The sequence below is a fragment of the Vulpes vulpes genome, chromosome 7 (assembly GCF_048418805.1).
Source record: "Vulpes vulpes isolate BD-2025 chromosome 7, VulVul3, whole genome shotgun sequence".
NCBI lineage: Eukaryota > Metazoa > Chordata > Mammalia > Carnivora > Canidae > Vulpes > Vulpes vulpes.
The window spans coordinates 98,108,197-98,134,427 of NC_132786.1; the positions used below are offsets into that span (position 1 = coordinate 98,108,197).

The 26,231-nt window shown below is 35.4% G+C and overlaps 1 protein-coding gene and 1 pseudogene across 23 annotated transcripts in view; both read left to right on the top strand.

Annotated features, from left to right (window-relative positions):
• The window catches only part of HDAC9 (histone deacetylase 9), a 920,581-nt gene that overhangs the window by 626,652 nt on the left and 267,698 nt on the right, over positions 1-26,231 (top strand). For all 23 annotated transcript variants that reach the window (XR_012002703.1, XR_012002701.1, XR_012002704.1 and 20 more), the window contains one exon: positions 14,201-14,334. Coding sequence is in view for 19 of the 23 variants with exons in the window: in XM_072764471.1 (XP_072620572.1) it covers positions 14,201-14,334 (134 nt within the window). In the remaining 4 variants the exon portion in view is untranslated. The remainder of the gene's footprint in view (positions 1-14,200; positions 14,335-26,231) is intronic.
• Positions 4,800-6,076, top strand: LOC112915739 (26S proteasome regulatory subunit 4 pseudogene; annotated as a pseudogene).

The window sequence follows — 26,231 nt, forward strand, 5'->3', positions numbered from 1 at the left end:
TGAATAAGGAAGTCCTCCTTATATAATTAGAATGACACTACATGTTTAAGAAAACAGTGTTGCCAGATAGACAGGGTTGGTCGGGCTTAGAAGAATCCAGGTAGAAGAGTAGACTTTAACCACACTAACATAAGGATGACAAACAACCTAATCATTCAAACCAAAAACTGAATCATTTCAGATCATTAGTTCCTTTCTCATAATGTCAGCATCCTAGTATTTATCAGAGTTTGTATCCCAAAGACAAGAAAAGAAATGAACTTATTTTCATATTTAATGGACTTGATAGGGCACATTTCTTACCTAAATGATTATATAAATTTATATTTTTAAAAAATAAGATTTTAGGGGTGCCTTGATGACTCAGTTGGTTAAGTGGTTAAGTGTCTGCCTCTTGATTTCTGTTCAGGTCATGATCTCAGTGTCATGAGATTGAGTCTCCCACACACACACCTTGGGCTCTGCACTGGGCATGGAGTATGCTTAAGATTCTCTCTGTCTCCCCCTACCCCTGCTCATGTGCATGCACAAGACCCCTCTCTCTTAAAAAAAAAAAAAAAAAAAAAAAAAATATATATATATATATATATATATATATATATATAGGATTTTAGTGTTTCTAATGACTTCAGTTTCAGAGGTGAACTATTAAGACTTCATTTGTAGTATGTTTGAAAAGAACATTTAAGCATTAAATTCTTTTCTTTTGATTTTTTTAATGTCTATTTGTTATAGATACATTTAAAAAAAACAAAAGTAACATTCAAGTACATTCTTTGGGAACATTTAGTTTTTAGGGTTTTTTTTTTAGGAAGTTATATAATCTTACACACTCAGTAGTTGTTCCACTAAGAAGTAAAGAGGGGAGGAGTGCCTGGGTGGCTCAGTGGTTGAACATATGCCTTTGGCTCAGGTCATGATCCTGGGGTCCTGGGATCAAGTCCCACATTAGGCTCCCTGCATGGAACCTGCTTCTCTCTCTGCCTGTGTCTCTGCTTCTCTCTGTGTGTCTCTCATGAATAAATAAATAAACTCTTAAAAAAAATTAAAAAATAAAAAGGAGGAGAAAACAAATACATTGTAAAGGTAGATTCTTTGCTTACATCCATTCTGTAAGAGCTATACTTTTTGCTATAACTTAAAAAGTTTATTCAATGCTTAACTCACCTAATTTTCAAGGCACACCTTTTCAAACTTTATCTTCCACATGGATTCTTAGCAGCCAGATAGAGCAACCACGCCAACCCTTTTTGAAAAGAACAAATCCGTGTTCCCAGGGAAAAATGTTGTCTGAACTCAGTCAGTTGTTGAAAGATAAAGTCTTCAGTCTGTTTCCTGTGAGGACTTGAATGGACCAAAAAATGGACTAATATGTAGCCACTACCTGGTGGCCCTACAGAATTCGGTGGCCCTACAAATTTATAGGATGGACAAGAAGAGCATGTGATCATGATGCTGCTAGTGACAGAGAAGAAAGTATGTTGTACAGCCAGGTTGCCACATATTCATTTAAAGGGGTTTTATGTTATATTGTAATGAGTAATAATACTCATTTTTTATAGTATTCAATTTAAGAGGTGGGTTTTTTTTCTTCCATTTAAAGGCAAAGCATATTGTTTATATAACTTCTGATAATTAAGGAAAGGGCAGTATATTTTGTTTTCTTTACCATAGCCATCTCTTCTGCTCAACTATTTCTATCAGGGATAAGGCTTAGCCATGATTCACAAAAGGGCATTGACAGTATACGACATAGTTGTACCAAATGGGATTCACTGAAATAAAAATTTAATGGCAAATGAATTTGATTGGCTTTATCTTCCCTGTTAACCAGTACAATTTAAGATCTTCTATCTCCCAGTACTAGGGGGCTTTATATAATCTGTGAAGAAATTCTTTCTTTATAATACTAACTTTTTAGTCAGTATCTAGGGTGAATAGGATCATAGTACTCAAACTAAACCAACATTGTGAAAGCCATTAAAAGTAATTTAGTTAAAAGAATTTTTAAATAGTGGGTAAAATGGCATGATGGAAAGTGAAGTACATGTGAACATTTCAGTATAACAATAGCAACGCTGGTCTGTCTGTCTTTTTTTCTTTCTTTCTCTTTCATCCTTTCTTCTTCCTTTTAAGTAAAGATGTTTTCCCAAGTCAGGCTAACTCCAACCGATCCTTCAGGTTTTTGTTTATATATTTCCTTTAGGAAGCCTTGCTTGGTCAGCTAAATCCAAATTAAATCTATTCTGATCCTTCATAAAAAACTGGATCTTTCCTCAAATGTTGTAATTATATTATTTGGGGCATTGTGTTCCAATGGGCTCTCCATGAGGAAAGAAACTGTATTTTTCTGTTTTCTGTAACCCGAGTACTTAAGTACATGGCTAGCACATGGAAGGTGCTTATTACTCTATAATAAACAACTCAACAAACAAATGAACAACTGAATGAAAGAGTAAATAGACAAGAATTACCTAAAATTATACAAAAAAAAATCATTGGTATGTTAGGCAAAGTTTTGGGGTAATATATTTTTATTAGCTAGAGAAAAAGGATACATGTTTATTAAAGGCAATTTGGTAAATCTAGCAAAATATAATGGAAAACCACCCATTATTCCATCACTCATAGGTAATCATAAGTCAAATATGGATTTATTTTCAGTATGTTTTCCTCTTCCTATGTGGGTCCCTTTAACAGAATGAAGAAAAGTTATACGTATGTTTGTGTTCTTAATTGTGTGCTTGTGTGTATTTGTAAGTATATGTGTATGTGTGTAATTCTGTATATGTTTCTCTGTGTGTGTATTTTAATATCTCTCAGAGAAACATCTGTTACTACCTGTATCAGAATGAAAACATTAATTTCTTTTGGGAAGATAATCAATTTTGAAATTACCATTTTCAATATATATGCTTAAATTTTCTCTTGAAAAACTCTTTGAAAAATTGCTTATCTAACTTTCACTGAAGATGGTAAAAACAGCTATTTTATTACTTAGATTATTAACTGAATTTGATCACTTGTATTATATAACATATAGCATACATATTTGTAAGTATATATAACTTATACATATTTATGTATATTTATATTTTTTGGCTTTTTTGTGCCTGACAGTGTCATTCTATTACCTTTGTACATACTTGGACACAGACTTATTGGGGCACATGTTTTTTGTCTGAAAAGTCTGGAAATATGGTCAAATGCTAAAGCATTTGGACAATCTCAGTTTAGCATTGACAAGAGGTCTGAATTTATACTGGTATATATTCCTTTGTGAGCAGCCTGTTTATTCTTCCCTGTAGTCTCATGGTATGTTTTCTTTATCTTGTTAATCAAGCAAAAACAAATCATCTTTATCATGAACATTTGCAGTTACATGCTCATGTAAATGTCTCTTTCTAGTTATGGAGAAATTCTTCAATTATTCCTATTATACAATGACTCTGAATTCCTCCTTGAAGGAAATTACAATTTTTTTGTTCAGCTACCACTTCTCTGACTTCTGTATTTTCCTCTCCTTGTGTCCATCTCTAGGTTTATAATCAGTAGCACTGATTTGGTTTCCTGAAAAGTAAATTCCTCTTTTGTTGCCTCCAGTGTAGATTTTATAGGGTCAATCTCTTTTGGACGTTTGAGGATGTCAAGAAGTTTTCTAGAATTTTATTTTGGTTCCTATAGTAAATCATATTCAATGATCTAACTAGTAGGAATGATAGTTCCCTTTTTAGTTTCTGTAGCATATTCTCATAGGCCCTCAGTTTGTTTGCGTTTGTTTTTGCTCACTCATTCTTGAAAGTAGAGAAATCTTTCCATTTGTCAGCAAGTCTAGTGACTTCTATTTGATTTCACTTTTTCCAGCTTATATGCTGGTTGAATCTCCTCTTTGGCTATGTTGTTGAATGGCAATACTAGTCCAATTCCTAGGTTTCAACAGACTATCTCATACAGTGTTAGCTGGAAGGATTAAAGTGGAATTTCTTCTATCCATTTCCTTTTTAACTGTCCGATACTCTGATAAAGATGATTTACATAAAAGATTATATCTTAAATTTTTTTTTATATACTCAGAGACACAATTTAGCAAATTTTAAGTATTCACTTTTGGATATTTCATTTGCGTGCTGGACAAATTAAATTTCACAATTAATAATTACACTATCTGGTACTTTGATTAAAGAGTACTTATTAAAAGATATTATAACAAGTGTTACAGATGTTAGAATGTAAAGAGTATAGTAGATACAGAAGAGAAAAGCAAGATAAGCCTTCTGGATAGAGAATCATGAACAGAAAGTATAATAGCTGTTAATAAGTATGAAGTGGAGGTTATTAGAAATGACCATTGCTTCAAGATAGTTCTTATTATCTGTTTTAATAATTATACCCATTTCAGGTTTTTTAAAACATTTAAAAAATATTTTAAGAGATTATCCCCATAATTTTTTTCTTCCTTCCTGTACAGAGTTTTTTTTTTTTAAGATTTTATTTATTTATGAGAGACACACAGAGAGAGGCAGAGGCAGAGGCATAGGCAGATGGAAAAGCAGGCTCCCCACAAGGAGCCCAATGTGGGACTCGATCCCAGGACCCCAGGATCATGCCCTGAGCCTGAGGCAGATACTCAACCACTGAGCCACCCAGGCATGCCTTGTAAAGAGTTTTTTTTAAAAAACCATGTCATATAACTATTTTTATACAAGCCTCATCTTTACTACTAGATCATGAATTAAATGTAATAAAATGAAATTGTTAGCACCTAGGATTCGAGTGGTCAAAGCAAAATAGGTCAAAGTGGTAGTCATGGCCTTGGTAATGGCAAAAACAGATGACAAGGATAAGAAAATGAAATCTGAACCTCCTATACCAACTAGAGTGGGGAAAAAGAAGAAAGCAAAGGGACCAGATGCTGTGAGCAAGCTGCCACTGGTGACACCTCATACTTAGTGCCAGTCAATATTTTGAAGTTAGAATTAAAGACTATCTTTTCATGGAATAAGAATTCATTAGAAATCAAGAACAAATGAAGCCTTTGAAGAAAATCAAGAGAGGGAATGATCAAAGACAGATGATCTGAGGGGGACCCTTATGTCGGTAGGAACTTTGGAAGAGATCATTGGTGACAGTCATGTTATCATGTCTACATCTGTGGGCTCAGAACACTACATTAGCATTCTTTCCTATGTAAAAGACAAGGATCTGTTAGAACCAGGCTGCTTGGTTGTACTCAGCCACTAGGTGCATGCCATCATTGGGGTGTTCATGGATGACACAGATCCCTTGGTCACAATGATGACTGTAGAAAAGACCCCTCAGGAAACCTGTGCTAATGTTGGGGAGTTGGGCAATCAAATCCAGGAAATTCAGGAAACTAGAACTTCCTCTCACTCATCCTGAATATTATGAAGAGATGGGTAATAATTCCCCCAAAGGGGTATCATTCTTTATTATTCATCTGGCATTGGTAAAGCCTTATTAGCCAAAGGAGTAGCAAACCAAACCTCAGCCACTTTCTTGAAAATGGTTGGCTCCGAACTTACTCAGAAGTACCTAGGTGTTGGGCCCAGACTCATTTGAGAATTGTTTTGAGTTGGTGAAGAACATATGCTATAGACTATGTTTATTGATAAAATTGATGCCATTGGAACAAAAGGTATAACTCACATTTGATGGTAAGGAATTCAACAAACAATATTGGAACTGTTGAACCAGTGGATGGATTTGATTCAAGGGATGACATGAAAGTTATCATGGCCACAAACCGAATAGAAACTTTGGATACAGCACTTGTCAGACCAGGGTGCAATGACAGAGAGACTGAGTTCCCCCTGACCAATTAAAAGACTAAGAAACACATCTTTCAGATCCACACAAGTAAAATGCTGCTGGCTGATGATGTAACCCTGAACGACTTGATCATGGCTAAAGATGTCTTGTCTGATGTAACATCAAGGCCATCTGTACAGAAGCTGGTCTGATGGCCTTGAGAGAATGTAGAATGAAAGTAATAAATGAAGACTGAAAAAAATCTAAAGAAAATGCTCTTGGGATTCCTGGGTGGCTCAGTGGTTGAACATCTGCCTTTGTCTCTGGTCGTGATCCTGGGGCATTGGGATCAAGTCCTGCATCAGGCTCCCCAAAGGGAGTCTGCTTCTCCCTCTGCCTATGTCTCTGCCTCTCTTTATGTCTCTCATGAATAAATTAATAAAATTTTAAAAACAAGAAACTCTTTATGAAAAAAAGAACCTCTTTATGAAAAACAAGAAGGCACCCCTGAGGGGCTCTATCTCTAGTGGACCACAATTGCCTCAAGAAAATGCTTGTGAGTGTCCTGACCCTTGGAGGGACAAGCGTGGGGAAGTTGCCAAGAGGAACCCATGTTCCGGCTCATCTTTCTTAGCAGATCCTCCTGTGTACCTTTTTGAGTACGATGTGCAGGATGCCCACTGAGCTGTCTTCATCTGTTGGTCATGTGAAATGCTCTCTCTCCAGTAAAACACATGCTCCTTCTCAAAAAAAAAAAATTGCTGGCGCCCAGACAATAATGAACATTCAATGAATGATTATTGCATTTACATCTTTCAGGAAAGATATCATACTATATACATTTGTATCATGCTAACTTTCTGTCCTTTGGCTCTGCAAGATGTTTAATAAACCTTGTAGAGCAGATTCCTTGAGAAGGTGTAAAACCTCAAGCAGTTGCCAGAAAAGCTATATGAATGTTAAGAACCAAGAATCAGGATTAGAAATTTTAGGGTTAAAGATTCTACACTCAGCTCTCCTCATAGACCAGAGTAGACTCAACCTAATAGTTGATATGAGACTGGGTATAAACCTGAAGACAAGAATAGATCTTGTGGCTAAATAATGATTTAACTATATGAAATGAATAAAAGGGGGAAAGAGACACAGCAGGTGCTTCAAATACTTATCTATTTAATTAAACTGAAAGCCAGAGAAAATAGAGTCCAAGCATATCTAGAAAATGTAGCAAAAAATATTTTTTCTGGGAAATAAACTTCTAGGGTTTAAAATAGTAAAGACTTTATGTTAAGACTCTTTGGTGTATTTTCCCAAATCCTAATTTTAACTCTTGTCCCATTGATCAAGAGAGAGATTGATCCATTGGTTTATGTTGCAAATGTTAACCAGTAGGGCAGAAAGGGTCAAAGAAAAGTAAAATTCCATATGAATCCCAAAGAGAAGGGCAGGTTTATTTCTCACCCTATAAGTCTTTGTTTCTAAAAAGAAGAAAAAAAAAGAAAAAGAAAAAGAGGAAAGGAATGGAGATGAAGGATGAGGTTAAAGTCTCACCTTGCACTCTACCTGTTAACACCTCATTGCTACATCATTAAGATGAGTAAGTGGAGGTTTAGAGTTCCAGACTTTATTTATTTCCCCTTAAATTCAAATGTCTTTCCAAGAGCTTCTGGACTTTGTATTATAATCTCCAGATACTTGGCAATAACTTCCAGCTACCATAACCTGTTTTATAATATTTTTTGCAGTGGTTTGTGGAGAAAATACTGTTAAAAGAAGAACAGTACTGTGGAACTAAAGTTAGATATATTAAGAGATGAAGTAGTGAAAAATATTTAGCAACTAAATAAAATCTCTAGTCTTGAAAAATATGTTTTCACAGTGAGATGTATTTTTGTGTCTGATATCATCAATATATCTTTTATGTAGTATGAGATTGTAGTTGGAAATATATTAAAACATTCAACAAAAGGATATAACAATTGTAAATATTTATGCACCCAACATGGGAGTACCCAAATACATAAAACAAACACAGAGGAAATAATCAATAGTAATAAAATAATAGTAGGGGACTTTAACACCCCATTTACATGGATGAGCAGGTCATCCAAACTGAAAATCAACAAGGAAACAGTAGCTTTGAATGACACATTGGACCAGATGGATTTAACAGACATATTCAGAACATTCCATCCTAAAACAGCGGAATATGCATTCTTTTCGAGTGCACATGGAACATTCTCCAGAATAGATCACATATTAGGCCACAAAAGAAGCCTCAAGAAATTCAAAAAGATCAAAGTCATGCCATGTATCTTCTCTGGCCATAATGCTATTAAGTTAGAAATCAACCACAAGAAAAACTCTGGAAAGCCCACATATACATAGAGATTACATAACATACTATTAAACAATGAATGGGTCAACCAAGAAATCAAAGAAGAAATAAAAAAATTACATGGAAACAAACAAAAATGAAAACAAAACATTCCAAAACCTTTGGGATGCAGCAAAAGCAGTTTTAAGAGGGAAGTTTATAGCAATACAGCCTATCTTGAGAAGAAAAATCTCAAACAACTTAACCTTAAATCTAGAGTAGTTAGACAAAGAACAGCAAACAAAACCCAAAACCAGCAGTGGGAAGGAAATAATAGAGCAGAAATAAGCGATAATAGAAACTAAAAACCACCGTAAAACAGATCAATGAAACCAAGAGCTGGTTCTTTGAAAAGATCAACAAAATCGATAAACCTAATCAGATTCATTAAAAAAAATTGGGAGAGAGAGAAAGGACTCAAATCACAAATAAAAAAGGAGAAATAACAACTAACAAAGAAATACAAACAGTTGTAAGGGAATATTTGGAATGTTACATGTGAACAAATTAGACAACCTAGAGCAAATCGATAAATTTCCTAGAAACTTATAACCTACTAAAACTGAAGAAGGGAGAAATAGAAAATTTGAACAGACTACTTATCAGCAAGGAGATTGAATCAGTAATCAAAAAACTCCCCCCCCCCCAAAAAAAAAAAAAACAAAACTCCCAACAAATAAATGTCCAGCACCAGACTGCTTCACAGGCAAATTCTACCAAACATTTATAGAAGAGTTAACCCTCTGCCAAGTAGGTCTAGAGGGGACATTTATCAACATAATAAAGGCTTTATATGAAAAACTCACAGCCCAGGCGCCTGGGTGGCTTATTCGATTAAGCGTCAGCCTTTGGCTCAGGTCATGATCCCAGGGGTTCTGGGATCCAGCCCTACATCAGGCTTCCTACTCAGTGGGGAAGCTGCTTCTCCCTTTCCCCTTACCCCTCCCTCATGCTCGCTTTCTGTCTCTTTTTCTCTCAAATAAATAAAATAGTAAAAAATAGAAATAAAAAACCCTATAGCCAACATCATACTCAGTGGTAAAAAACTGAGAGGTTTCCCGCTAAGTCAGGAACAAGGTAAGGATGTTCACTCTCACCACTCTTATTCAGCATAGTACTGGAAATCCTAGCCAAAGCAGTTAGATAACATAAAGAAATAAAAGGAATTTAAATTTGTAAGGAGGAAATAATTTGTCTAGAAACTGACAAATGAATTCAGTAAAGTTGCAGGATACTAAATCAATGTAAAATCTGTTGCATTCCTATGCACTAATAATGAAGCAGCCAGAGGTTAAGAAAACAGTCTCATTTATAATTGCACCCAAATCAATAAAATATCTCAAAATAAACTTAACTAACGAGGTCAAAGACTTGTACTCTGAAAACTAACACTGATGAAAGATATTCAAGACAATGCAAAGAAATGGAAAAACATTCCATGCTTATGAGTTGGAAGAACAAATACTGTTAAAATGTCTATATATCTCAAATCAATCTACAGATTTAATGCAATCCCTATGAAAACACCAACAGCATTTTTCACTAGAACTAGAAGAAACAGACATAAGATTTGTATGGAACCACAAAAGACCTCAAATATCCAAAGTAGTCTTGAAAAAGAAAAAATAAAACTGTAGGTATCACAAAGACTAGATTTCAAGTTATAATACAAAGTGGTTGTAATTGAAACAATATGGTACTGGCATAAAAATGGACCTAGAAATAAACTCACAATTATATGGTCAATTAATCTTTGACAAAGGAGGACTGAATATACGATGGGAAAAAGTATCTTCAACAAATGGTATTGGGAACACTGGACAGCTATGTGCAAAAGAAACCAGACCATTTTCTTTCACTATACACAAAAATAAACTCAAAATGGATTAAAGACCTATATGTGAGACCTGAATCAATAAGAATCCCTTAAGAGAGCACAGACAGTAATTTCTCTGATGTCAGCCATAGCAACTTTTTTCCTGGATATGTCTCCGGAAGCAAGAGGATATAAAAGTACAAATAAACTATTGGTACTACATCAAAATAAAAGACTTCTGCACAGCAAAGGAAACAATCAAGAAAACTAAAAGGCAACCTCCTAAATGGAAGAAGATACTCACGAATAGCATATCCAATAAAGGATTAGTATCCAAAATATATAATAAGAAGAACTGATACAGCTCAACACCTCAAAATGAACATTTCCTTTTAAAAATGGCAGAAGACATGAACAGACATGTTTCCAAAGGAAACACACAGATGGTCAACAGACATATGAAAAGATGCTCAACATCACTCATTATCAGGAAAATACCTATCAAAAGTACAATGAAATATGAAATAAGTGTTGGTGAGGATGTGGAAAAAAAAAGGGACCCTCTTGCACTATTAGTAGGAATGCAAACTGGTGTAGTCACTGTGGCAAATAGTATGGAGTTTCCTTAAAAAATTAAAAATAGAACTATCCTATGATCTAGGAATCACACAACTGGATATTTATCCCCCCAAATCCCAAAAACGGTAATTCAAAGGGATACGTGCACCCCCGTTTATTACAGCATTATTGACAATAGCCAAACTATGGACACAGCCCAAGTGTCCATTGATAGATGAATGGATGAAGATGTGGTATATATATACAGTGGAATATTATTCAGCCATAAAAAGAATGAAATCTTGCTATTTGCAACAACATGGATAGACGTAGAGGATATAATGCTAAGCAAAATAAGTCAGAACAAGAAAAAAGAAAAATACTATGATCTCACTCATATGTGGAATTTAAGAAACAAAATAAATGAGCAAAGGTAAAAACAAAAAAAAAGAGGGACAAACAAAGAAATAGACTTAACCGTAGAGAATAAACTGATGGTTACCAGAGGGGAGGTCTACAGGGGAATGGATGAAATAGGTGGTAAGGATTAAAGAGTATACTTGTGATGAAAAAGAAGAAAGAAAAGGAAGGGAGGGAAGGAGAATGAAAAGAAGGAAGGATATATACTAAACAGTTCCTGCTATGTAATAGGAACTTATATACTTGATACATCTGAATTTCAAAGACATCTTGTATATCTTTATATATTGAATTTCAAAGACATCTTGTATATCTTTATATAAATTGAATGTTACTTTTTATGTCTGCCTGCTTTCCCTTCTGCCTTTCTACATGTATTCCTTTGGACTTTATTTAAAAATACTTATTCATCTTTTTTTTTTTGTGCAAAATGCTGTGCAGAAATATAAAGCTGATTAAGTTAAATATGTGTAGTAGAGGCACTTGCCAGTAGGAAGGTAAGGCATATAAAAGAAAAGAATACTAAAGAAATAAGGCTAAAAAAAAATTAAGGATTCCAAGGAGATCCACCACTTAGGTTCATCAAGCAAGACTTTATAATGGGGATAACTGACCTAGTTCTTACATCTGTTCATTTATGTTTTTCAGTCATTCATTAAAAATACTTTTGAGGACCTACTATATCCAAGCATGTGTATAAACACTATGAGTTCAGAGATAAACACTATAACTCTGATCTTTGCTTTCATAGATCTCAACAGATAGTGAAGAAAATGTACAATTAACAAGATTATATGACAATTACATAATTGTGATAAATGCTCTGAAGACCTAGAAGATACTATGAGGACATATAGTAGCAAACCTAATTTAGAAACATCATTTAGCCTTGAAAAGTCTATAGGAATAACCCAAATCAGGGCTGGAGTTATGGGGGGCAGGAAGGAAGAATTATGGCCATAGATGGAACATGATATATAGAGATCCCAAGGCTGGTGTGATTTTGATTGTTTTGAAGAATGGAAGGTGGGCCTTTGTGGGAAGAGGTACATGGAGAGAAAGCTGAAGAACTGGGAAGGGGCCTACCTATGCCTTGAGGAATTTTAATCTAATCAGTGATTAGATTAATCAATGTCTTTTTTTGAAGTAATTATATTGTCATGTCACCAAAAGATTTAAGCAAAAGTAACTGTTATGTGGCAAAAAGAACAGAGTAAAAGTCAGGTAGCCAGTTACAAGGCTTTATTTTATGTGTTCAGGTTAGAGATAATAGTACCTTTGATTATGTATGGTTTTGGCTAGAGATCAAGTGATTCATGTTGTTTTTTGAAGGGAAAACACTAGTTACTTTTTGGTTCTTTGAAGAGGGAGTTTCCAGAGGATACTAAGGTTTCTTGCTTGAGCAATGATGGATCATGATGTCCTTTACTAAAACGAGGGACAAAGTGTATGGTTTAAGATCATGAACTCAAATCTGAGACATTCTCACTTTATAAAAACCATGAGACATCCAAATGGAGATTTTGGATGGGCAATTGAATAGATAAGTGTGCAAGTATACTACTTAGAGGAGTGAGCACTAAAAATGAAAATGTAAGTCAGGGGCATAGGATGGATTTTGAAGCCATTTTAGTATTAAGATTGGATATTATTTGGGCCAGCAAAGTGATGTTTTTTTCTTAGATATAATTTTTACCACATGGTTTCAAAATACATATGTTACTATTCTGCTTGATTTAGTACACTCAGAGAAAAATATTTTCCCCTTTTGAGTAGCATTTCTCTAACATGAGATTGTGAGTGAAATAGAGAATAAAATGCATTAATTAAACTTACTTTACAACACAAATTACTGGCCTGTATCTGAATACATAGTTACTTTTGTTCTTCAATTTTGGTCTTGGATTCTTCTTTCCTCACTCCATGCTTAGGCAGTTTTGTAAGTAACGTGTTTTCCCCCAAGGAATTGGATTAAGGGTGGAAATCTTTTCAGAATTAACCAGAGTTATAATTATCATCTAATTTGTTGCTTTAAAAAGCCCGATTTTATGTACCCAGAATAGTTTATTTCTTTTTTCTTTTAAAGGTTTTTTTATTTATTCATGAGAGACACACAGAGAGAGGCAAAGACACAGTCAGAGGGAGAAGCGGGCTCCTCGTAGTGAGCCCGATGTTGAACTCGATCCCAGGACTGGGATCACACCCTGAGCCAAAGACAGATGCTCAACCACTGAGCCACCCAGGCATCCCCATAATAGTTTATTTCATCATATTTTTAAAAATCTTTCTCATTATAGGGTCTAACTAAAATATGAAATACATGAACTCTTGATAATTTAAAAGCAGATTTTATTCATTAGGTATCTTTGGAATCTCTACTGAAGGTAGTACAATTGATTTATTTTTTCTTTTTCATATTTTTTTAGAGAAACACCTCAAATGTCCCACAGAATTATAAGATCTACAGTGTCCATATTGATTACAGATTGGCATAAATTTTGAGAAAAGCACAGTAAGCAGGGAAGAAGCTCTTTCTGCACAACTCTGAAGGAATTGCTAAGCAGAATAGGCAAGCAGTTGGAAAGTTCTGTAGTTTAATGCAAAGCCTGCTCTAAAGTGAAGCTGGAATTACTTGCGAAATTAATTCATGATTTAGAGACTCAGCTCATTTTGTGGTTTTAGTGATAAAATTTGGACCTTTACTGATTTGGATTATTTGTCTAAACATACTTCATAATGACTTAAGATACTGCTAAAATTATAGTATTTTTAAAAATTTGAAGTTTCTTACAATATTACCATCTTCGGGATGCCTGGGTGGCTCTGTGGTTAAGCATTTGCCTTCAGCCCAGGGCATGATCCTGGAGACCGGGATCAAGTCCCATGGTCTCCTTGCTTGGAGCCTGCTTCTCCCTCTGCCTTTGTCTCTGCCTCTCTCTCTGTTTCTCATGAATAAATATATAAAATTAAAAAAATATATATTACCATCTTCATCACTACAAATTTACCAAGCTAGGATCTGAGTTCTGATTAATCCATAGGTTAACCTTTTTTTTTTGCATTTATATCCAGACATGCAGGACTAAACAGCTCTTATGTGCTAGGAATTTGCACATAAGAAATTGTATTATTTCTCTATTTGTAAATTTATTTTTAAAAGAATATCTTTTTTTTTTTTGGAGTAATTATATTGTCATGTAACTTGTATCATTACTTTGTATCATTACTCAGTCTTGTGCTGTGTTTTCTTTGTCCCGAAGGAATTGCCTATGACCCTCTGATGCTGAAACACCAGTGCATTTGTGGCAATTCCACCACCCACCCTGAGCATGCTGGACGAATACAGAGCATCTGGTCACGGCTGCAAGAAACTGGGCTGCTAAATAAATGTGAGGTAATCCTAAATTGGCTACACTCTTTTATTTATTTAAATAAATCATATAAAGAGGCTAGTATTCATTTGGGTAGTAGTGGAAAAATATTTATGGTGGAACACAAACATCATGATTCATGAACTATCATTGATACTAGTAGCATAGCATTTATGTCCTGACTCTCGGCTGTGCACATAGTAGGGAGTCAGTCCATGTTGATTGACTGGGCAGCTGCATGATGTATGTGTGTTATTATTGCAACACTTTTAAGTATACATGGTAACATTACTGTTTCCAAATAGGTATCATTTATTAAGTTAATATTCTGGGAAACTCTACAAACCACTATGTGCGAAGTAGTTGTTATTATAAGCTATATAGTGAGCTCAGATGTATGCCAAATTTGCCTATGGAAATGACGAGATTTAACGATTATACTCTTACCAAGAAAAGTCACTTCTTTTTATTGAAGTGGCTCATGTTCTTACATCTTTATGGTAGAGGTTTGAGTAATTTTATTTTATTGGTACTTCTTTAGACTCATTTCTGCAGATTCCTCTGGAGTCCCATTTTTCATTTAGAAAAATCTATTTCTTTAGCTTTCAAAGTAAAAATGATATCAATTCAAAAAGACTCCTATTGTCATATTTGCAAATTATGTAACAATCAGCAGCTATTTGACTTAGTTGCTATAAATGTCCATTGTTGCCTAAGATGCAATAACACCCTATATTTGAGTCTAAGACATTTTAAAAAACAGCCCCCATTTTTTTTCCACATTACTTTAACATTTATTGATCATTGAACATACCTGAATCTATCTTTATTATGTTCCACACATATTCTAGGAACTAGAATTATAGAATTTGACAAGACAAAGTCCTTGTTATTACAGACTGACAATTTAACATGTTGCTCTTTGGTTTTGTCACTCTTTGCAGATCAGTGAAGGAAATCCAATCTAGTTCTCAGTAGTTTGGGAAGAAAAAAGTGGATAATATTTTGACTATAGTTATATCCTGAGGAAACAGACATTGAGACTACATTGAATTCACTCTACTTTGATAAAAATTAAAAAGTTATCTTTTGCTATGACTTTTAATTAATTTTTGGCAACCCAAAATGTAGTCCAGAATATTCCTTTTGAAAGCCAATTTAGCTTAAAACACACCTGCAAAATAATTTAATTGATATAGGAATGTCAAAGCAGACAATATTTCTTAGAGTCATGTGCACTTGCCTGTATTTGATGGCCTGAGTTACATCAGTCTGATGCTGCTTCTTTGCAAAGCAGTAAAAATAACTGACTTTTGAATATACAAGTTATTCGTTCACTGCATTCATTTATAAGGATTATTATTTTCTTTATGGATTTTCTCTCTTGAAGATGAATAAAATATCTCATCTTACAGGATTATTTTCTTTACATCAAGACATAGATGTTTATGGTCATTCAGCAGGTTGAGATTGTGAATGAATACACCAAAGTAGTGTGTACAAATTTAGTTTCACAAGTTTTATTATATGTTTGCAATAGAATTATCAAATGTTTTTTGTATTTAAGGATATACTTTTGATTAAATGTATTCTTTACCTAGAAGCCCTAAATGAAGGAATTTGAGCTAGATTTATTTCTCTGATTCTTTCTTGAGTGAAATATTATTCCTCTTTTTCCAATAGCATCCATATTATATAGCAGAGGCTTTTTCATACTTTCTGATAAATTATAGCATTATCTTTAAGGTTTTTATGTTTTTGATAATGAAGTTTGGAGGCTGCCTCTGTCGTCTACACAATCCCATATGGAGTAATGAAAGTAAACCAGGGGACTTTTCTGTGGTGAACTGGTCTTAATAGACATTGATTTGTGTGAATATTCCTCTTTCACTTTTGCATCAACTATAGATGTTTTCCACCGTGGCATTCTTTCTGTGCTTCTCTGTCTAAGGCATTGCCATTTACATTTTTCTCACTTTCAGGTCTTTATTATATCCTGAAGTCTTACTTCAGCCACTCCAAATTAGCAGTTGCTGACCACAGTCTTCAAATGCATTGTTAGATTATGATATTCCTTAAATCCATTACTGGAAGGAACCCTGGTTAGGAAAGGAGCAAAGTGCAGAAATAGATGGACTGTAATATAGCTCATACTAGTCGTAACATTTAAAAAGCTGTTAGCCCTTTCTGATCAGTTTTCTTTTTCAGTTCCTCATACATCACATTATTTTAGTCCTATATTGTTTGAAAGCCTAAAATTCAATTTATGCAACAGCTCTGACTGATGTGATACAAGACCAAGGGTGAAATGTCAAGTACAGTGAGGCTGATAGAATGACTGAGTCTAGCACCAAGCCAGTCAGCTAAATAAGTGTCTCTTTGATAAACAGTCACACAATTACAAATAATTCACTCAAAAGCCCAGATCAGCAGATTTGCTCTTAATGACGGCCAAGCACAAAAATATGATCCATAACTTCACAATAATATAAACAGACCATGTTTAGGTCTTTTTGCTAACATAATTTGAAGACAGCTCACCAATTGTTTGACTTCTTAAGTGATGAAATTGTTTCCCATATATATTTATTTGCTCCTATATTATCAGGTTATCTATGACTTTATGCTGACATAATCATAAAATGGAATTTCTAAAACTATTAAACAATTTAAGCTACCTAGGAATTTGACGTTTCTTTGTATGTAAATGATTTTAAGTATATTCAAAATAGAATTTTAAAAATGATCCTTAACCAAACAAATATTACCCTTTCCCAGAGACTTTGAGGTTTTTTATAAAATAAAACATAGTAACAAAGAGATAAAACAGAACCACAAGAAACATAACTTACTTTTTCTCCCTGATTATTTCTCTTGGAAGATTTGGGGAGAAAATAAAAAGGGAATATACAGAGATTATTTCAAACCAGTTAGCCCACTCAGAAATAGTAGAATCTACTTCCTTAGCCAGTACTCTCCCTAATAAATACAGCTAAAACAAAAGATACATGTTCATTGTGGATTTTCTTTTAAAGTTTTTGATTTGACAAGTTAAATCTAATGTACACATTTATTAATATATTATTAAACCATCTTGATACTAACCTGCTCAAGCCAATTTTTTTTAAAGTTTTGATGATATGGAAGAGAAAAACCACAGAAACATATAAATCAAACCTTTTAGCAATTCACCAAAGCTATTACAATCAGTTGTCAAAAAATCAGGAGAAAAGTATACTATATGTGGGCAGCCCCGGTGGCCCAGTGGTTTAGAGCCCCCTCAGCCCAGGGTGTGATCCTGGAGACCCGAGATCAAGTCCCATGTCAGGCTCCCTGCATGGAACCTGCTTCTCCCTCTGCCTCTGTCTCTGCCTCTCTCTCTCTCTCTCTCTATGTCTGTCATGAATAAATAAATAAAATATTATTTTAAAAAGTATACTATATGTGGCAAGTGGTCAGGTACATGGTGGGTACATTACTGGTTAAAGAGGCAAGAAGTTTCCTATATAGGCTAACAGGTTTCCTGGTTAGTGTTTATGAACCTTCTAAAGAAATCAGGGCCAGTGACAGTATCTTCCAATTGAACTTAACTTATTCACTCCAGGTGATAAAAATTCTGTTTCAACTTGGGTATGAATGAATATTTTCCAGCATGGCTGAAGGACTTAAGGAGAATGAGACATTTCTTTCTAATTTGTGTAGGTAAGACTATTGGGAAATCAAAGTTTAGCTCTGTTTGTTCTGATTATGTCTAGAGCATGTATTCCTGAGAGGATAAAATCTGTGTCCAGGACTCCGGGGATATGAGTACCAGCCCTCATATCTAGGTTATCACTCTTTCCTAAGCAGTATAGACAAATTCCTGTGCTGGTTGTGAGCAGTAAGAACTTAGCTCAATTGTCTCAAAGGAGAGAGGATTTATTAGATTTCATAGAAAAGAATATAATCTAATAAGAATATAAGACCTAGAAGCTGGGTCAGTTTTTTTCCCCCCAAACATCCAGGAAGTTGATTTGCCATGTTTGAACACTATCTTCCTGCCAGGTTTGTGTAATCACCCATAGTTAGTGATAGCCTGTGCTTTCAGAGAAGGAATCAACAGAGTTCTGGGGACATAACGCTGGCCAGCAAGCAGAAACCTGTGGTTGGGTAAGTGGTATTCATTTATCAGCTACAGTGGTGTTCAAATGTTAGCATATATCAGAATCATTAGGAATACTAAGACACATTGCTGGGCCCCAACCTCAGAATTTTAGATTCAACAGTGGTAGAGTCCTTTTGGAGTGAGGTCTAAGAATTTGTGTTGCTAACATGTATCTGAGTAATCCTGTTGTTGCTGATCTCGCCACCACACTTTAAGAACAGGGATACATCCATTCAACAGTAACTCAAAATTTTGAGTTTTGATATACTCCAAGTTAGGAGGTGGAAATAAAATACTTAAGAAGATACATACCCTGCCTACAAGGAGGTTTCTACACCTGGTGAGATCAGCAGATATTAATCAAATGATCACATAAAGAAATATGTAATTACAAAATCCCGAGAGATTTTGAGTCTCTAGTTTATGTTGCAGTGATTTTTAAAGACTTACTGATTTAGTGTGGGGAAGAAATAAATGAGAATGACTGTGGTCTGCTGCCTCCATAGTCTTGACAGCATCAGAAGGGCCATCTGAACAAGAGATAGAAGTAAAAATACTTACCTGAGTTCAAGAAGGAAAAAAAAAAAAAAAAAGAAGGAAGTATCCCTGACCTGATGTTGAAGAGCTTGCCCTCCTTCTGTCTTTATTCACATTCATTTTCAGATTACTGTTTTAGTGGCAAAAAAGGGAAGGAGTCTCAATCTTTCTAGCATTCAGAGAAAAGTCAGCTTCCCTCCCTTCCCAAAAGAATAGTCAATTTTGCAATTAAACACTGATATGATAGAAAAGATGGCAATTTGAAAACATTTAAAGGCCTCTTTTGTCTCAGAATAATAGACTGATCCACAAATCAAACTTACAAATTGTGTCAGTTCATTTAACAGTGTAGAAAAATTACTCAAAATGGATTCTTTCATGGGTTATTGCTCAACATTAGATTTGACCTTAGTCCTGCCATTAATTATCTGTATACTGTTGTCAAATCATTTAACCCTACTGATCTTTGGTTTCCCATGTGTAAGATGAGGCTCTTAGGCGGATATTTGCTAGGATCTTTTCCAGCTCTGATATCATATGAAATTAGATGGCTAAGGAGTTCATTTGGAATGTAACACTTTCTTCGGTTAAGAGTAGATGAAATTTTTAGGATGTTTAGTAAACATACTGCTTTTTATTTTGTGAGCTATAGTGTAAATTGCTTGTGCTTAGTAGTCTTGATTAGCAGCCAGAGAAAACATTAGTCTTCATTATATTAGATTACAGTGGTTACGTGGGTTAACTTCTTTTGGCATGACGTGGCACTGTTTTTTAAAAGTTGAGGTGGTTAGTAGTCCTTCGTGCCAGTACTATTTAATTTTTTCCCCTATTGAATCATTCATATTTAGTGATTCTGTTGGGAGCAAAAAGCAAAATCAGCAGCTTTCTTGTCACCATAAAAAATCGATCTGGAGGGATCATTCGGTGTCCTCTTCAGGAACAAGCCCTTTGATTAGGTAGCCAGGTCTCTAAAATGTGTATGCCCTGAAGAAAAGAATGTGCTTTTCTGTGCTTGAAAAATCACAGAGAATGACCCATCATCTGTTAGAAATGCACTTGCAGTTGTTTTTCCAGAAGTGTTCATGACTCTCAGCCCCACCAAGCCACCCACAGACATTTGCTTGCTCTCACATTTGTTTTGAGAATAATAACATTTTATAATGCTTTTGTTGGATTACATATTATGTGGAATTTGCATTGGCTCTTTGTGACTAATATTGAATAACTTTGTTTCGCTTAATTCATAAGTAAAAACCATAAGCAACATACTGTGCTGAAATGTTTAACTCTTTTATTCAAGTGCCAACACAAAGTAATTACAAAACAATTCTGGGACCTGAACCGAAGCTACTGTTGCCCCTTCTGGGACTTCCTCAGCAGTTCCAATGAGAAAAGTAGAGAGCAGATTTAATATAAAATCTTAAGATGCCAGGGAACTTAAGGCTAGGGTCCCATACTTTTCCTGCACATGACGGGTGATTTTAAAAGACCTTTTGAAAATCTAAATAAGGAAAATATAATACTCTTTGGAGAAATACTTTTGGAATGTGCAGGTTTTCTGACATCAGCGCTACAAAGTAGAGCTAACTATTGCAAGTTAATTCAATTAAACATTTGTTTTATAGAGTAATCTAACTAGATGGCAGCACATAACAGCTTACTGTTTTGTTTAGTTTGTAGAACATTTTGTGTGTGTCTTTGTGTCTAAGAATCTAACCACAAAGCAGTAAGAGATTCAAACAAGGAGTCTTGTGAATTGTCTCTAAAGGAATGGCAGTCTTGAGAAGCCGTACATATGACCTAGATGTGATGAGTAAACCAGGATACATTATGTCATTATTCTGACAGAAATTTTTATATCATAGTAGAGTGGACTTAGGCAGATAAATACATTACAATTACTTGTGTAGCATGTAATTAGAATTAAGGTGATTTAGAATTTTTTTGTTTTAATTTTTATTTCTGCAAAAAAGGAAGGATTAATGTGGAAAACAACCAACAAAAGGAAATAAAATAGTTTGCTCTTCCGAGTCCATTTGGAAAGTGGTACAGTTTTTTAAACAGCAGCATTAAGCTTATTAACAAAAATGAATAGTCACATGTTTTTTGACCATCTGAAAATTGCAGTGCTAAAGTAATACAAAATATTTATTTTGACAAAATTTGTTTTATATCTAATTACTGTTTTAAAAATCAGTGCTTTAGGGCAGCCCAGGTGGCTCAGCAGTTTAGTGCTGCCCTCAACCCAGGGGTCTGATCCTGGAGACCTGGGATCAAGTCCCACATTGGGATCCTTGCTTAGAGCCTGCTTCTCTCTCTGCCTGTGTCTCTGCCTCTCTGCCTCTTTCTCTCTCTGTGTCTAATAAGTAAAAAATCTTAAAAAAAAATCATTGCTTTAACCCAAACCATTAAAATGTTCATTTACAGTTGTTTATAAAATAATTATAATGTAGAAGATTCAGTCACATAAAATCATCAATATTGAGCAATTACACTAAACGGTAACATTTTCCCTTACTTTTTGATGAGTGTAATGCACTTGCAGTTGCTTTTGGTTTTGAAATGGGTGAAAATCAAATGATATCTAAGTGTACTTTTTGCCACTTAGACCTTTATTAATGAATGGGATTTGCTGTTTCTCTGAAGTGCTTTTACAATTGCTCTATGCACCTGAAATATTTTTAAATAAATTGTAATGAAGGAATCAAGTAGTTTTACAAGCGAGTAGAAGCACTTGTTTTGAAGAACAGATCCTTTTTACTTCCCAACCTTTGCTGTGATAACCATTTATTGAAACTACTCTTTAGTCTGAAATGTGGGTCAGTACAGTGTTAGTATCCTGAATTCATTAAAGAGCAGAAAGAATGGACAGCTCCCTCTAACCTATAGTTCTATGCCTAGGATGCCCATTAAAATCCATGGGATGGTTCTAACTATCAAGATGCCTAGGCTGTCCCCAGACAAAGTTAACCAGAAGCTCTGGAGGTAGCACCCAGCAACAATACCTTTTAAACTTTCACAGCTGATTCTGAGGTGCAGATAATGTTAAAAATCACTGCAACAGAAACTCAGCTTCTTAACATAAGCTTAACGAGCTAGAGACAAAAAGGTGAATGGAGTCAAGTAGTTGGAGATGGGAGAATAACAGAAGCAGGCATTTACTTAAGAAACAAAGATAATATTAATTCATAAGTTTGATGCACAAACATAAAAATTGGGGAAAGTGCTCATTGTTTTGAAATTATCATAGTGTAAGAATATTCATATTTTTCAAAAAATACTCATATTTTCAATTATGATTAAACATATAAGAAATTGCCTTTGAAGAATAGCTAGTATTCTTTTGATGATCTTCATAGTGAGATCTCTTCTCTTTCCTCAGCCATACTGATTTATCTCCCCAATTATTATATTTGCTTTCTTGAGGCAAATCTTTAATGGATATTTTGTTGATTTTTTGTGTATAAGATGACTTCACATAGTGAGGCCAGTGGGGCATGATGGTAGAGGAGCAGGGTCCTCACCTCCCCGGCACCACCTACTTACCTAGATAACTTTCAAATCATCCTGAACACCTACGAATTCGACCTGAGGTTTAAAGAGAACAGCTGGAACACTACAGAGAGAAGGGTTTTTGCTTCTAGCAAGGAAGGAAGGTGGGGGAAAAAATAAAATAAAAAAAAAATCAAGTGGAGGAGCCAGGCTAAGGAGGGCCATGAGAGTCTCTGGGACAGGAAAGCCCAGTGCCAGAGAAGCAGGAATTTTATTAAAAATCTGCACTGGATTCTTCCGGAACTGAAAGGTGCTTAGCAGGGAAACCAGGAAGGATCCCAGGAGGGGCAGTGGAGCCCCCAGGCTCCCGGGGTCACTAACAGAGGAGGTGTGCCCCGGGGGAAAGTGCCCCACACACCATGGGCCGAGTTCAGTAAAGGGCTGGAGTGCCACCGGTGGGGCCTGGGGAGCAGCTCAGGCTGCAGCTCCGGGGGAGGGGGCTGCTCCCTGCTGGAAATCTCCAGGGGAAGTCGAGGGATTTAAGAGCTAGAGGAAACCCCTCCTTTTTCTCCCCCTTTGTCCAGTACAACTCGTTTTTACATCAGACTGTAAATTTCCATTATTTTTTCTCTTTCCCCACCTTAACTAAAATATTTTAGCACCTATTCATTCTTAAGTTTCTTCCTTTTTGACTTTCATATTTCTACAATTACATGTCTTAGTTGTATTTTCCACTTCTCAATTCCCTTCAACATACTCAGTTCAATTCTGGGAGATATTAGAGATATGTTTTTGTTTGTTTGTTTGTTTTCTTTGCCCCATTTTGTTCTACAATGGTGGAAGTTAATACCTTCTAAAACATGACCAGCATGCCCCCAGAACCAAGTGGTATACCATGCTGGTTCATTCTGTGAGATTCCTCATTCCCATTCTTCGCCCCCCCCTTTTATTCATTTGTGTTTTGGTGGTCAGTGCTGGGGCTTTCTACAAGTATTGCTGGTTTATATAAATTTGGGACTGAGCATCTTCTACATACAGAACTTAATACATTCAGAACCAAAAGGATCACCTTCTAGGACCCCTCAGGTAGACTACATTCTCTCTCCACTACAACTTCTTCACCACCATCATCTCCCAGCACCCCCCTTTTTTCTTTCTTTTCTTTTTTTTCCCTTTACTTTTACTTTTTTCTCTTCTTCTTTGGGATTCGTGGCCTTTTATTTTTACTACTTTCGTTTAAAATTTGTTTTACACTTTAGTGGTCCTTTTGTTTTATTTTGTTCTGATCTTTGTTTTCATTTTTGGTCTCTGACGTCATCAGAATCATATAGGGGGAAATTTAGTTAGGTCGTGGTTGATATTCTTGATGCATTCCACTCATACAGCCACTCTGTACTGAGCAAAATGACTAGAAGGAAGAATTCACCACAAAAAGAAAGAATCATAAACAGTACTCTCTGCCACAGAGTTACAGAGTATGGATTACAATTCCATGTCAGAAAGCCAATTCAGAAGCACAATTATAAAGCTACTGTGACTCTGGAAAAAAGCATAAAGGATTCAAGAGACTTCATGACTGCAGAATTTAGATCTAATCAGGCAAAAATTAAAAATCAATTAAATGAGATGCAATCCAAACTGGAGGTCCTAATGGTGAGGGTTAATGAGGTGGAAGAAAGAGTGAGTGACATAGAAGACAAGTTGATGGCAAGGAAGGAATATAAGGAAAAAAGAAAAACAAAAGACCACGAGGAAAGGTTAAGGGAAATAAATGATAGCCTCAAAAGGAAGAATCTATGTATAAGTGGGGTTCTAGAAAACGCCGAGAGGGACAGAGGGTCAGAAAGCATATTTGAACAAATCATAGCAGAGAACTTCCCTAATTTGGGGAGGGAAACAGGCATTCAGATCCAGGAGATAGAGAGGTCCCCCCCAAAATCAATAAAAACCGTTCAACACCTTAACATTTAATAGTGAAACTTGTAAATTCCAAAGACAAAGAGAAAATCCTTAGCAGCGAGAGACAAGAGTTTCTTAACTTATATGGCGAGAAATATTAGATTAACAGTAGACCTCTCCACCAAGATCTGGCAGGCCAGAAAGGGCTGGCAGGATATATTCAGGGTCCTAAATGAGAAGAACTTGCAGCCAAGAATACTCTATCCAGCAAGGCTCTCATTCAGAATAGGAGAGATAAAGAGCTTCCAAGACAGGCAGAAACTGAAAGAATATGTGACCACCAAACGAGCTCTGCAAGAAATATTAAGGGGGACCCTGTAAAAGAAAGAGGACACCCAAAGAAATAATCCACAAAAACAGGGACTGAATAGGTATTATGATGACACTAAATTCGTATCTTTCAATAGTTACTCTGAACATGAATGGGCTAAATGATCCCATTAAAGGATGCAGGGTTTTGGACTGTATAAAAAAGCAAGACCCATCTATTTTCTGTCTGTAAGAGACACGTTTTAGACATAAGGACACCTCCAGCCTGAAAATGAAAGGTTGGAGAACCATTTACCCTTCAAATGGTCCTCAAAAGAAAGCAGGGGTAGCAATCCTCATATCAGATCAATTAAAGTTTATCCCAAAGACTGTAGTAAGAGATGAAGAGGGACACTATATCATACTTCAAGGGTCTATCCAACAAGAAGACCTAACAATCCTGAATCTTTATGCCCCTAATGTGGGAGCTGCCAAGTTTATCAATCAATTAATAGCCAAAGACATATTTAGATAATATACACTAATAGTAGGAGACTTCAACATGGCACTTTCTGCAAATGACAGATATTCTAAGCACAACATCACTAAAGAAACAAGGGCTTTAAATGATACACTGGACCAGGTGGATTTCACAGATATATACAGAACTTTCCATCAGAATGCAACTGAATACACATTCTTCTCAAGTGTACATGGAACTTTCTCCAGAATAGACCACATACTGGGTCACAAATCAGGTCTCAACTGATACTAGAATGTTGGGATTGTCCCCTGCATATTTTCAGACCTCAATGCTTTGAGACTAGAACTCAATCACAAAGAGAAATTTGGAAGAAACTCAAACACGTGGAGATTAAAGAGCATCCTACTAAAAGACGAAAGGGTCAACCAGGAAATTAGAGAAGAATTAAAAAGATTCATGGAAACTAATGAAAATGAAGATACAACTGTTCAAAGTCTTTGGGATACAGCAAAAGCAGTCCAAGAGGGAAATACATCGCAATACAAGCCTCTCTCAAAAAATTGGATAAAACTCAAATACACAAGCTAAACTTGCACATAAAGGAACTGGAGAAAGAACAGCAAATAAAACCTATACCAACCAGAAGAGAGATAATAGAGATTCGAGCAGAACTCGATGAAATAGAGATGAGAAGAACTGTAGAACAGATCAACAAAACCAGGAGTTGGTTCTTTGAAAGAATTAGTAAGCTAGATAAACCATTAGCCAGCCTTATTAAAAAGAAAAAAGACTCAAATTAATAAAATCATGAATGAAAGAGGAGAGACCACAACCAATACTAAGGAAATACAAATGATTTAAAAAAAAACAGCATGAGCAGCTATACACCAATAAATTAGGCAATTTAGAAGAAATGGACACATTTCTGGAAAACCACAAACTTCCAAAACTTGAACAGGAGGAAATAGAAAACCTGAACAGGCCAATAACCATGGAAGAAATTGAATCAGTCATTAAAAACTTCCCAAGACACAAAAGTCCAGGGCCCAGATGGC